Genomic DNA, 14068 nt, shown 5'->3' with positions numbered 1-14068 from the left:
TGCTCTTGTTTTTACACACACCAGTTCAGGGATACCCAGCATGGCTGCATGGGTTTTTAGTTCTACCTCAGCCCATGCTGAGGACTCCAGGTCATTTCCAAGCAGACAGTCTACTGGGATGTTTGAGGAGACCACCACCTGTTTCAGGCCATTGACCCCTCCCCATTCTAAAGTTACCATTGCCATGGGATGTGCTTTAGTTTGATTGTCAGCTTTGGTGACTGTATAAGTTTTTCCAGTCAGGTATTGGCCAGGGGAACCCAGTTTCTCTGTCACCATGGTGACACTGGCACCTGTATCCCTGAGGCCCTCTACACTTGTCCCATTAATAAAGAGCTGCTGCCTGTATTTTTGCATGTTAGGCGGCCAGGCAGCTAGTGTGGCTAAATCCACCCCACCCTCAGAGACTAGAGTAGCTTCAGTGTGGACCCTGATTTGCTCTGGGCACACTGTTGATCCCACTTGGAGACTAGCCATTCCAGTGTTACCTGGATTGGAGTTTGGAGTGGAACTTTTCTTGGGACAGGCCTTGTCTCCAGTTTGGTGTCCAGACTGACTACAGTATCGACACCAGGCCTTTTTGGGATCAAAGTTTTTACCCTTGTACCCAGGATTGTTTTGTGAAGAGGCTCTGGGCCCACCCTCCTGTGCAGGTTTTTGGGGGCCTGTAGAAGACTCTTTACTATTTTTATTTTTGGCTGTCTCACCACCTTTCCCCTGGGGAGGTTTTGTGACCCCTTTCTTTTGGTCACCCCCTGTGGAAGTTTTGGACACCCTAGTCTTGACCCAATGGTCCGCCTTCTTTCCCAATTCTTGGGGAGAAATTGGTCCTAGGTCTACCAGATGCTGATGCAGTTTATCATTGAAACAATTACTTAACAGGTGTTCTTTCACAAATAAATTGTACAGCCCATCATAATTACTTACACCACTGCCTTGAATCCAACCATCTAGTGTTTTTACTGAGTAGTCTACAAAGTCAACCCAGGTCTGGCTCGAGGATTTTTGAGCCCCCCCTGAATCTAATCCTATACTCCTCAGTGGAGAATCCAAAGCCCTCAATCAGGGTACCCTTCATGAGGTCATAAGATTCTGCATCTTTTCCAGAGAGTGTGAGGAGTCTATCCCTACACTTTCCTGTGAACATTTCCCAAAGGAGAGCACCCCAGTGAGATCTGTTCACTTTTCTGGTTACACAAGCCCTCTCAAAAGCTGTGAACCATTTGGTGATGTCATCACCATCTTCATATTTAGTTACAATCCCTTTAGGGATTTTCAACATGTCAGGAGAATCTCTGACCCTATTTATGTTGCTGCCACCATTGATGGGTCCTAGGCCCATCTCTTGTCTTTCCCTCTCTATGGCTAGGATCTGTCTTTCCAAAGCCAATCTTTTGGCCATCCTGGCTAACTGGATGTCCTCTTCACTGGAGCTATCCTCAGTGATTTCAGAGTTGTTGGTCCCTCCTGTGAGGGAACCAGCATCTCTGACTATTATTTGTGGAGTCAGGGCTTGAGTAGCCCTGCTCTCCCTAAGTAGGACTGGAGGGGGGGAATTTCCCTCCAAGTCACTATCTTCATCCTCTGAGTTGCCACCCTCAGAGGGGTTGGCCTTTTCAAACTCTGCCAAAAGCTCCTGGAGCTGTACTTTGGTAGGTTTGGGGCCCATTGCTATTTTCTTTAGTTTACAGAGTGACCTTAGCTCTATCATCTGTAGATGGAGGTAAGGTGTGGTGTCGAGTTCCACCACAGCCACATCTGTGCTAGACATTTTGCTTCTAAAAGTTGGAATACTTTTTAAGAATCTAAAACTGGTTCTAGAATCTAATTCAAACTTTTACAAACTTTTAAACTCTAAAAGAAATGCTAAACAGGATCTAACACAAGGCCCTAGCAGGTCTTTTAAGAATTTAGAAAACTTTTCAAATTGCAAAAATCAATTTCTAATGACAATTTTGGAATTTGTCGTGTGATCAGGTATTGGCTGAGTAGTCCAGCAAATGCAAAGTCTTGTACCCCACCGCTGATCCACCAATGTAGGAAGTTGGCTCTGTATGTGCTATTTCAAAGTAAGGAATAGCATGCACAGAGTCCAAGGGTTCCCCTTAGAGGTAAAATAGTGGTAAAAAGAGATAATACTAATGCTCTATTTTGTGGTAGTGTGGTCGAGCAGTAGGCTTATCCAAGGAGTAGTGTTAAGCATTTGTTGTACATACACATAGACAATAAATGAGGTACACACACTCAGAGACAAATCCAGCCAATAGGTTTTGTTATAGAAAAATATATTTTCTTAGTTTATTTTAAGAACCACAGGTTCAAATTTAACATGTAATATCTTGTTTGAAAGGTATTGCAGGTAAGTACATTAGGAACTTTGAATCATTTCAATTGCATGTATACTTTTCGAGTTATTCACAAATAGCTACTTTAAAAGTGGACACAGTGCAATTTTCACAGTTCCTGGGGGAGGTAAGTTTTTGTTAGTTTTACCAGGTAAGTAAGACACTTACAGGGTTCAGTTCTTGGTCCAAGGTAGCCCACTGTTGGGGGTTCAGAGCAACCCCAAAGTTACCACACCAGCAGCTCAGGGCCGGTCAGGTGCAGAGTTCAAAGTGGTGCCCAAAACGCATAGGCTAGAATGGAGAGAAGGGGGTGCCCCGGTTCCGGTCTGCTTGCAGGTAAGTACCCGCGTCTTCGGAGGGCAGACCAGGGGGGTTTTGTAGGGCACCGGGGGGGACACAAGCCCACACAGAAATTTCACCCTTAGCGGCGCGGGGGCGGCCGGGTGCAGTGTTAGAACAAGCGTCGGGTTCGCAATGTAAGTCAATGAGAGATCAAGGGATCTCTTTAGCGCTGCAGGCAGGCAAGGGGGGGCTTCCTCGGGGAAACCTCCACTTGGGCAAGGGAGAGGGACTCCTGGGGGTCACTTCTGCAGTGAAAGTCCGGTCCTTCAGGTCCTGGGGGCTGCGGGTGCAGGGTCTTTTCCAGGCGTCGGGACTTGGGTTTCAGAGAGTCGCGGTCAGGGGAAGCCTCGGGATTCCCTCTGCAGGCGGCGCTGTGGGGGCTCAGGGGGGACAGGTTTTGGTACTCACAGTCGCAGAGTAGTCTGGGGGTCCTCCCTGAGGTGTTGGTTCTCCACCAGCCGAGTCGGGGTCGCCGGGTGCAGTGTTGCAAGTCTCACGCTTCTTGCGGGGAGATTGCAGGGTTCTTTAAAGCTGCTTCTTGAAACAAAGTTGCAGTCTTTTTGGAGCAGGTCCGCTGTCCTCGGGAGTTTCTTGTCGTCGTCGAAGCAGGGCAGTCCTCAGAGGATTCAGAGGTCGCTGGTCCCTTTGGAAGGCGTCGCTGGAGCAGAGTTCTTTGGAAGGCAGGAGACAGGCCGGTGAGTTTCTGGAGCCAAGGCAGTTGTTGTCTTCTGGTCTTCCTCTGCAGGGGTTTTCAGCTGGGCAGTCCTTCTTCTTGTTGTTGCAGGAATCTAATTTTCTAGGGTTCAGGGTAGCCCTTAAATACTAAATTTAAGGGCGTGTTTAGGTCTGGGGGGTTAGTAGCCAATGGCTACTAGCCCTGAGGGTGGGTACACCCTCTTTGTGCCTCCTCCCAAGGGGAGGGGGTCACAATCCTAACCCTATTGGGGGAATCCTCCATCTGCAAGATGGAGGATTTCTAAAAGTTCGAGTCACTTCAGCTCAGGACACCTTAGGGGCTGTCCTGACTGGCCAGTGACTCCTCCTTGTTGCTTTCTTTGTTCCCTCCAGCCTTGCCGCCAAAAGTGGGGGCCGTGGCCGGAGGGGGCGGGCAACTCCACTAAGCTGGAGTGCCCTGCTGGGCTGTGACAAAGGGGTGAGCCTTTGAGGCTCACTGCCAGGTGTCACAGCTCCTGCCTGGGGGAGGTGTTAGCATCTCCACCCAGTGCAGGCTTTGTTACTGGCCTCAGAGTGACAAAGGCACTCTCCCCATGAGGCCAGCAACATGTCTCTAGTGTGGCAGGCTGCTGGAACTAGTCAGCCTACACAGACAGTCGGTTAAGTTTCAGGGGGCACCTCTAAGGTGCCCTCTGGGGTGTATTTTGCAATAAAATGTACACTGGCATCAGTGTGCATTTATTGTGATGAGAAGTTTGATACCAAACTTCCCAGTTTTCAGTGTAGCCATTATGGTGCTGTGGAGTTCGTGTTTGACAAACTCCCAGACCATATACTCTTATGGCTACCCTGCACTTACAATGTCTAAGGTTTTGTTTAGACACTGTAGGGGTACCATGCTCATGCACTGGTACCCTCACCTATGGTATAGTGCACCCTGCCTTAGGGCTGTAAGGCCTGCTAGAGGGGTGACTGACCTATACTTGCATAGGCAGTGAGAGGCTGGCATGGCACCCTGAGGGGAGTGCCATGTCGACTTACTCGTTTTGTTCTCACTAGCACACACAAGCTGGCAAGCAGTGTGTCTGTGCTGAGTGAGAGGTCTCCAGGGTGGCATAAGACATGCTGCAGCCCTTAGGGACCTTCCTTGGCATCAGGGCCCTTGGTACTAGAAGTACCAGTTACAAGGGACTTATCTGGATGCCAGGGTCTGCCAATTGTGGATACAAAAGTACAGGTTAGGGAAAGAACACTGGTGCTGGGGCCTGGTTAGCAGGCCTCAGCACACTTTCAATTGTAAACATAGCATCAGCAAAGGCAAAAAGTCAGGGGGCAACCATGCCAAGGAGGCATTTCCTTACATACACTCTATGTTTAAAAGTTCGGAATCAAAGGAAGATTTTCAGAATAACTATGTAAGATAAATTTGCATGTAATTATTCACAATGAAACGCGTTTACAGAACTAGGGGTGATCCTGATAAACTGGCATGTTTCCGACCATACGGAAAACATTGTTTTTAGAATCACACCATACAAGCATGCTTGGTCCTGCTTACTTAACCGATTAATGATGGTTAATATCACAAATTAACTGATCTTAAACTCACTCCAATGATTAATTGACATTATTCCTTAATACAAACAGAGTACTATGAGGTGCAGAGTTGGAAAAAAGCTCTTGAATCATGGAGAGCTATCTGCAGCTAAGACCAAACATCATAAAGCATGCCAGCTAGGTTAAAATACTTACTTTCTCGGTATCAGCCTTTTTGTTCGCCATTGCATAAACTTTACCATCAAGCTCAGCTTGAATCTGATCTCTTCGTTTCATAACACCCTGAAAGACAAAGTTAAAATACGCCTTCAAAATTTAGAAGGTCTTTCACCAGTATTGCAGCTTCCTTTACAAGTCTAGGTTACAAATACCACAGCAAGATACTGAAGTAGGATAATAGTTTACTTGCTACTCTGAAAAACTTGGACAAGTCTTTGTTGAAGCATGCAAGCCATCGAGGATCTCTAAAGTTACTAAACCACAACTGTAATGGTGCTGAAAATGTTAATTAAAAAAATAAATAAAAAATAAATACAGTCCAGTAACTAGAAAAAAATTATTGGTGGGTTCTTAAACTCTGCAGAGCTAGAAAAACAGTAGCCTTGATCAATACTACATATATGTACCTTTCAAAAAGCATCATGAGGGCTGAAATTATAAAAAAATAATGTGTTTAAGTGTAATAAAAACTAAAGGCCGGATGTACAAAGCATTATTTCGGTCGCAAACGTCAGGATTCACAGAATTGGACCATTTGTGACACGACAAATGCTATTAGGGATGTACAAAGCCCAATTGCGATTCAGTAACCGAAAAGCAATTTGTGTTTTGCCATTCGGTATTTGGAAAGGACATGTTGAGGGTATCCCTTCCTAATACCAAATCTGAAAGGTAAATACAAATGTTTTGCGACCTAAATGAGGTTGCAAACCATTCACACTTTACCACCACCTCAAAGTTGGTAGTAAGCCATTCACAAAAGGAAGGGATCCACAATGGACTCCTTTCCCTTTGAAAATGGTTGTAAAAAAGAAAAATGTTCTTTTTTTAAAAAATATACGTATCCCATTTTCCTATAAGGAAAATGTGCTGCATTAAAACAATTGCTGTATTTAAAAGCAATCAAAGATATGGTGGTGGTGTGCAGCAGGCCACCATCCCTGTAATTTTTGGGGCAGTGTAAAACTGCACAGACAGACTGCAATGGCAGGCCTGAGACATGTTTAAGGGGCTACTTAAATAGATGGCACAATAGGTGCTGCAGGCCCACTAGTACCATTTAATTTACAAGCCCTGGGTACCTGTAGGACGACTTTTCTAGGGATATTCAGCGGAACTCATAGAGTAAGTTAACAATTGATACCGCTTTGTAGCGTACAACAGTTCTTATAAAATTGGCTTTTAACTTTTTTAACCTTTGATGTATTTTTTAAACTGATTAGTGTGTGTACTAAATGGTGCCCTCCTCTTCGGCCATTTACGCTTGAATCCTTTTCTCCTCTCCCTCCCTGAGCCCGTGTTCAGTGGCTTCAGGGGTAGACAGTTTTTATTAATATTCTGTTCTTTCGTTTGCACTCTCCTCTTGGTTGCCGCTGGAGGCGGTTGACATTTAGGGAACAGAGGCAGCCATTTTTCCTCCTCTCCACTTGTATTCTTCCAGCCACCATCTTTGTAGAATTGGCATTCTAGTTGCTGTCTTTTGCCTCTTGGCCTATATATAGGCATGATGCAGTGGACACATGCAGCAGGCGCTCCTAAGGCAAGCCTATCTGTGCTGGTTTGCGCCGGGTTGGGCCCAGGGGCTAGTACCCTTGACCCCTCTGAGAGGAAAGCAGTTACATACTCCTCCGACTTCCTTCATGCGCTTAGGTCAGTCGCTTTGGGAACTTCTCTTCACAGCTTTGACCCCATCAAGGCTATGGATCTCTGCACTACATGTGGCTGGTCCCCTTGACATGAATCGGGTTCTGGACCTCGGCTCCAGGATGGTACTACGAGCACCTTCCTCCTGGCAAACTGTTGTTCCTTGGCAGCGCATAAATTGGAAATTAATTTGCTTCAAAGTGAGCTTTCACCTTTAGCCTTGTTCCTCACTGAGTCTTGACTCCATGACGGATCAGCCCCTGATATTGCCTTAGCCCTACCTCACGGCTATCTGATAAATAGGCTCGACAGAGACACTTTTAGAGGTGGAGGAATTGCTATCATCTATAGAGATACATTGAAGGTCAATTCATATCCTCTGCAGCTAGCAGGTTGTGAAAGTATGTATTTTTCCATCATGTTGAATCCTCAGCTTACCTTTTCAGGAGCCTTGATTTATGTACCTCCCACTCCCCCAGAAACTTTTTTACACTCATTATCAGAACATATTGCCGATCTAATATGTACAAAACCCAACTTTATGGTGCTGGGTGACTTCAATATTCATGCTGAGGACCCAGACAGTTGTGCTGCCTGATCCCTATTATAGGATATGGGCATGCTAGAGCTAGTCCAACTAGTTAAGGGCCCCACACACATGAAGGGGCACACCATTGATTTAGTCTTTACAAATATTGATGGACTGACCACTAGGCCTCCCCTCCCTCTTCCCTTTTCTGATCACCTCGTAATAACTTTCAAGCTAGTTATTCCCATTAGTAGAAGATCTCTACAGACAACAATCCAGCCCTTTCGTCGTTGGAACAATCTCAAGGCTAGCACCTGGATTAATACCCTGGAAAGCTCAAACCCACCCCTAGAGACTGCAAGTCTGCCAGGAACATTTAATGGTTGGATTACTAGTGGTCTAGATGTGTTGCTTCCCTATTCCACCAAAGTTGGAGGACATCGTAGGAAAGGGGCCCCATGGTTTTCTCCCCACCTTCACCATCTAAAAAGAGAACATAGGAGACTGGAAAGAAGATGGCGGACGTTTTATGAGAATTCCATAAAACTGGAATATAGGAGAGCTATTAGGGCTTTACATTTGGAAATTAAATCAGCCCAATCTATTTATTATGCCTCTAGAATTGAGCAAGCATCAAACTCCCGTAAAGAGATCTTTCAGATACCTAAATACATTACTCAGCCACTCCATTATCCTGATCTTATGGAGGCCTCCCAAGAACACAGTAACAAACTTGCACGTTTTTTCCCAAAAAATGTTTTAGACCCTTATTAACTCAGAAGACTCAGAACTCAGTCTTCTGAGTTAATAAACAAGCAGACTTCATGCTCCATTTCCTTCTTGGAATTTTCTCCCCTACCCGAAGACTCGGTCATGAAATCATTGGGGACTTTTAAGTCTGGCTTTCCCCTTGATCCAGCTCCACCACATATTCTGGCACTAGGTGCCCCTGTCATTGCTCCTATTATTACCAATCTCTTGAACTTGTCGTTGTCCATGCACATAGTTCCTGATCAGTGGAAACATGCCATTGTCAAACCTCTGTTGAAAAAGCCCAACTTAGATGCCACCCTGCTTAGTAATTACATGCCTATTTCTCTGTTGCCTATCTTATCCAAAATAATTGAAAGACATGTCAATACTCAATTATTTTGCTTTCTGGAAGATAACAATATCCTTCACTCCACACAGATGGGCTTCAGACCCCTTCACAGAATAGAGTCAGCTCTGATTGCAGTCACAGAAGAGGCTAGAAGGCGCCTTGACCAGGGTATTGTGACGGCAATCATTCTGCTCGATCTTAGTGCTGCTTTTGACACTGTTCACATGACATATTACTTCAAAGAATAAGAGAGGTCGGAATCTTAGGTGCTGTCCTGGGATGGCTCTCATCATTTTTGGAGGACAGATCATTTCAGGTCCTTGACCAGTCTTTCCCCTCTGACCTTTTTAAGAGCAGGTGCGGAGTACCACAGGGGTCCTCTCTTAGCCACACCTTATTCAACATTTATATTTTACCTTTGGCAGAGATTGTTAAGCTGTTTGGGCTTTCTTTGTTGTCATACGCTGACTAGTCTCATTATCTACAAACACCAGCGCCAACTGTTCATATCTCGCCCCCTGCCTCCAACCCGTGGCTGGATGGATGTCCCAAAGTAGGCTCAAGCTTAATTATGATAAGACAGAGGTAATGATATTAGGTTCACCCTCATCTGAGATCCAACCCTTCTATTTTGGAGGGTTTAGAATATCCACACACACCCCACTAAGGAACTCATTAAAAGTCTGGGAGTTTGGTTGGATCCTCAGTTTACTATGGCATTTCAAGCCAATAAGGTCTACTCTACCTCTTTTGGTCTGCTTAGGCTTTTGAGGAAGGTTTTTAAAATCCTTCCATTTGTCGCTAAAAGACTTATCTTCCAGGCCCTTATCATCTCGCGCTTAGATTATGGTGATACCTTGTACATTGGATCCCCCAAATATGTGATTTGAAAGCTGCAGGTGGTACAGAATGCCTCAGCTCGTTTGGTTCTAAATATACCGAGGCACGAATCAGCCAAATCTGCTGATTTCCTCACTCTACTGGCTCCCTATTGAACATCGCGTAGAGTTTAAAATCCTATGCTGTGTTCGCAGACCCCTGTATAATAGAGGTCCTTCTCTGCTTAGGACTTTAGCATCCTTCTACACACCTGCGAGACAGCTTAGATCCTTGACAGCTGCCCTGGTTCTAATTCCCAGAGTAAAGAAGTCTAGATGGGGTGGAAGTTCTCGGACGTACAGTGGGGGCAATTTATGGAACTCTTTACCCCTCAGCCTTCGGCTCATCAGCCATGAATTATCCTCTCAGAAGGCATTAAAAACTTGGCTATTCAAGGTTTAATCCCTAAATCTACTTCTCACTGTTCCATCTTCAGGACTGGGAGGCCTACGGGTAGCCATGCGCTATATAAATAGAAATAACATAACATAACATATGCAAGTGAATTAAATATGCCTATTGGTTGTCAGCCAATTCTAGCATGTTTAAAGGGTAGGACATAGGCACTATACCACTGGTTAGCATTTGTAAAAAGAACAGAGGCCTAAGGCCAACAAAAACAAAGTCAGCAAAAATATCGCGGGAGGTAGGCAAAATGTCTGAGAATAACCCTGCAGAAAGGGCCAAGTCCAACAAAGATCAAAAAATAATATAGTAGGTTTCCAAAGTTCCCAATAGTAATAACAAAAGCAAGGGTCAAAAAAAGAAAAGAAGCAACAGAAAAACAGCTTAGGAGAATTCTGAAGAACAGTCCTAGGAAATTCTATTTTGTTGAGGTCAGGAACCACAGATGATGACAAAATAGACACCAAATCGGAAAGCAACTGTATTTTCACCTACAAAGATAAAGTAGAAGGAGAATGATTTGAAGGATGAGCTTAAAATTACAGATGGAATTGAAGAAGAGAAAGCTGATACATTAACAGTGGAGAAGGTAACAATAACTTAAGTTAGATCTATGATTTAATGAAATACGCACACCTCAGTATCGGGAACAGACAATTAGAAGAATAGTAAGGCCGGTTTTCAGGGAATAACCGATAAGGAGATGTTTGAGTATCCTAACAGGATAGATTAAGAGAGAAATCCAGTGGGAAAATAAATTCCCCTACTCTGATTGAAGAATGAGGCCAACTACACAACTCTAAACATTTAGCGGTTAAAAGCCTTGAATTTGAAGATCAATTTGCCACAGAAGACAGAAAGGAATATGTGTAACAAACAAGAATCTTACATTTGTTACACTCAGTTTACATTCATAGGCGTATAGAATCAAATCACACTGCATAGAAAATTCTCTAAAAGAAGTAGGAGGTAATAGAAGGTACAGGATATAGTAGATTAAACCTTTAAAACTGTAGTCAAAATAAGGCCATTCCGTGCTGATGCGATAGAGGAGAACATGAAAATAGAACTAACAATATTGAAATAAACACATGAATAAATTACAATAAATCTAGTGGAATAGTCAATGTATGTATGTTATAGTTGTTGCATTCAAAATCCCCATCACAAAAAAATCATGGAATAATATTTCAGTCCCAGGAAAGAATGGCAAAAAGGAAAGATTATGATAGCTATAAGTGGAATTAAGAAGCTACCTGCAGCAGTAAACTCAAAACTGCAAATATAGAGACCATATTGACACTAATGAAGGCCTTTGAAAAAAATGACATGGAAAACCTTTGCCATATATAGGTAATGTTTAGGTTTGTAGTGAGAGCTTGCGAGCAATAGAATGTGAATAGCAGAACTGCAGAAAACGTGAGAAATAACATCAGAGTTTAATTATTATATACTGTAAAAATACAAATATCTCTCAAAATGGTCTTTATTTTATAGTTATCTGACACCTCTAGTGACATTGCTGGGAGAAATAAAGGATAGCTACCCTAATCGTGCAATTGCACTGTTTAAGGCAAGGATACCCCTGTGAATGTTGATAATTCCATGTATAACATGTTTTTAACAACTATTGTTATACCTTGATCGATTTTAGTAAACCAAATAAAACAAAGCTAAATAAAAGAGGGAAAGAATTATACTTAATGATTAATTTGACTGTAATAAACGTAAAATATCTAGATATCAGTAATGGATTGAGAGGTGAATTTGGACAAAGTGAGCACAGAGCTCTCAATATCCTTTTTCAAACTGTAAGTACGACATGTGCCATCTTTCAAGGAAGGCTTGAGACTTAGGATAAAGAGCTTAACTAGAATATATTGTTCAAAGAAAGTGTGAAACTTATGTCCATGAGAACAGGAAGACCTTTTTCACCATTGATAACTTTGTTTCAGCCAATCCCAACACTTACCCAAGGATAGACTATATGCTCATTAATAGGCAGTTACTGGAAAATCTCTAAACAGTAGATCAAGGCCCACTTAGTTTATCAGCTCATGGCCTCATAATAAAAAACAACAGCTTTGAGTCCAGGGATATCCCTCGTTACTGGGTGTCGTGGGAACTAAATGACTCGCCTCCAAGACCTGGTGGTAGCCAATACAGTGAGGAAAGAAACAAAGGTAAAACCAGAGAGGTTGCTAGGAAAGTGGTACAGGAAATCTTAAAGGTGGTAACGTGCAAAACCTTGATCCAAGAGGCTCCTGACTAAAAGCAACATGGGAATCTCACCTAGTCAATGTGTATTGTTAGTGGAGATTAACAGGGGAAATACTTAAGATCATCCCATCTAGGGCAGAGTGCTTTATCATACTAGTATGAGTGGGTCAGATTTGTACTATCAAATATGGTTAATGAAACTACATTTTAGTGACATTAGGCGCAAACGTTCATGATGTATATAAAATAAATCCTCTTAAGTAAACTAATAGTGGGCTAGACACTCAGTTTTAGCCCTGAAATCAAAGACAAGCATGGGGTTGCACAAGTTACATACAAAGGAAAGATATGTGCCTTTCAAGAGTTTATTAGTCATTTTATACGGCAGTACCACCACCCAGTAGGACCTCCTATTTATATTCTGTCACTGAATTCGAACTGCAAATACCTAACGTGGAAATCCTAGAAACCCTTTTAATCACCAAACAAATATTAAGAAAGACACATCAGAAACAGTGTTCCTTGAACTGATCCTTGTAGACCAAGGAGCATGTATCCCTGACTGCGGTACTAGCAAGAATACTAAGAATAATCTTCATCTCTATAGTTTAGTAAGGAAAAGAGAGAGATGCTGTCCTCCTCTCTTTAGATGCTGAAAAGGCACTTGATCTACTATATTGAGGTATGATGGCAGATATCTTACAAAAGATGGGGTTTGGGCTATAATTTCGAAGATGGGTCATTGTAAATTATGAGGCACCATGAGGAAAAGCTAGGATGAATGGGTAGCATTCACATATTTTCTATATCCAGAAAATAATATGAGAGAATTGCCCTACTGCCTCTTCTTAATTGCACCTATAACAGAGCTCCTCATACAAAGAATTAAAGCCAATTCCCTGATCGACGACTTTATGTTTTAGCACGATACAGTTAAGCTTACACCATTTGCTGATGACTTCTAGTGTCACTTGAAGACTCCTACCACTCCCTCGAGGGGCTGTTGCTTGAATTAGCAGATTTCCAGAGCACCAGGTCTTTCACATTCATGTCCATAAGTCTGAAGGAGTGGTCTAATTTTTGGGAGTCGGAGGATGGGATGCCCTACCTTGGTGTGAGATCGACCCCACACTGGCAGATCTGTGATAAGGAGATCTTCTCTGCCTTTATGAATGGAATTAAGCTAGGAGTCCAGATCATGGGACAATTATGCATGCTCCTTGGTAGGTCGGATTGCAGCCAGGAAGATGATGATCCTACAAAGATAATATATTTATTTCAGGCCATCCCTTTGCCTCTTGATCTGAAAGGCATTATCTGTTTCCAGGAAGTGTGTAACTCCTTGATATGGGTTAATGGGAAATCAAGTCTTAAATTGCAACAGTGACTGGGGCACTACAGACAAGGAAGGCTAACAGTACAGTATCTCCTTGGTTATTATCAACCATCTCAGTTTAGATGTATAATACAATGACTGAATGGGAGATGGATAAAATGTGTTTTATTGACCAAAATCTAGGGGAATCGGCCAGTGGGTGAGGTTCTTTAGGTCCCTAAATTTCAGCAACAGGACATTCTATACGGTACACTCTACCATGAATGTGTGAGATGAGCTGAGTTGCGGAGCAGGCTAAATGATTCAACCATCTCAATCGCACTCTTTTGAAAAGAAAACTTGCATACTGGGTTAGATATATCCTATCGTCACTAATGGGGGAAGGAGGGAAGTCATAGGTTAACGGACCTTCAGAATAAGGGCAATATTGGCTCATTTGAGGACATTAAAAGTGATTGTAGTGCCCCAGCAAAGGACAGCTTCCTTTATTTCCAACTGAGGCACTAGAGAACACAGAGTAGAGGGCATGAGCAACAAGGGCACAGGCCCTTTTTAATTAGTTTTTTTTTCAAGAAGTTGACCTTTCAACACCTTCCAGAGTTAAAAATATACACTTTCATTAATATATCTCACACTAACCCTAAACACCTATGTCAACTGTAATGGAAAACTAAATGGTCTTTGCACACGATGACAAACAATGGCAAGGGGTCTTTACCATAGCATGTACCTTTGCTTGACAGTCGCTATGGAAGGAAGCAATTTACAAAGTGCTATATGGCTGGTACTATACACCAGCCAGACTACGTGTGATA

General features: G+C 43.1%; 1 protein-coding gene across 1 annotated transcript in view; it reads right to left on the bottom strand.

Moving 5' to 3' along the window:
• The window catches only part of SNX7 (sorting nexin 7), a 265145-nt gene that overhangs the window by 161007 nt on the left and 90070 nt on the right, over window positions 1-14068 (bottom strand). The window contains exon 7 of the mRNA XM_069232138.1: window positions 5115-5201. Coding sequence (XP_069088239.1) covers window positions 5115-5201 — 87 coding nt within the window. The remainder of the gene's footprint in view (window positions 1-5114; window positions 5202-14068) is intronic.

This window comes from Pleurodeles waltl, chromosome 4_2, assembly GCF_031143425.1.
Source record: "Pleurodeles waltl isolate 20211129_DDA chromosome 4_2, aPleWal1.hap1.20221129, whole genome shotgun sequence".
Lineage (NCBI taxonomy): Eukaryota > Metazoa > Chordata > Amphibia > Caudata > Salamandridae > Pleurodeles > Pleurodeles waltl.
The sequence above is the reverse complement of the archived record's forward strand: the minus strand, read 5'-3'. Positions and strand labels throughout refer to the sequence as shown.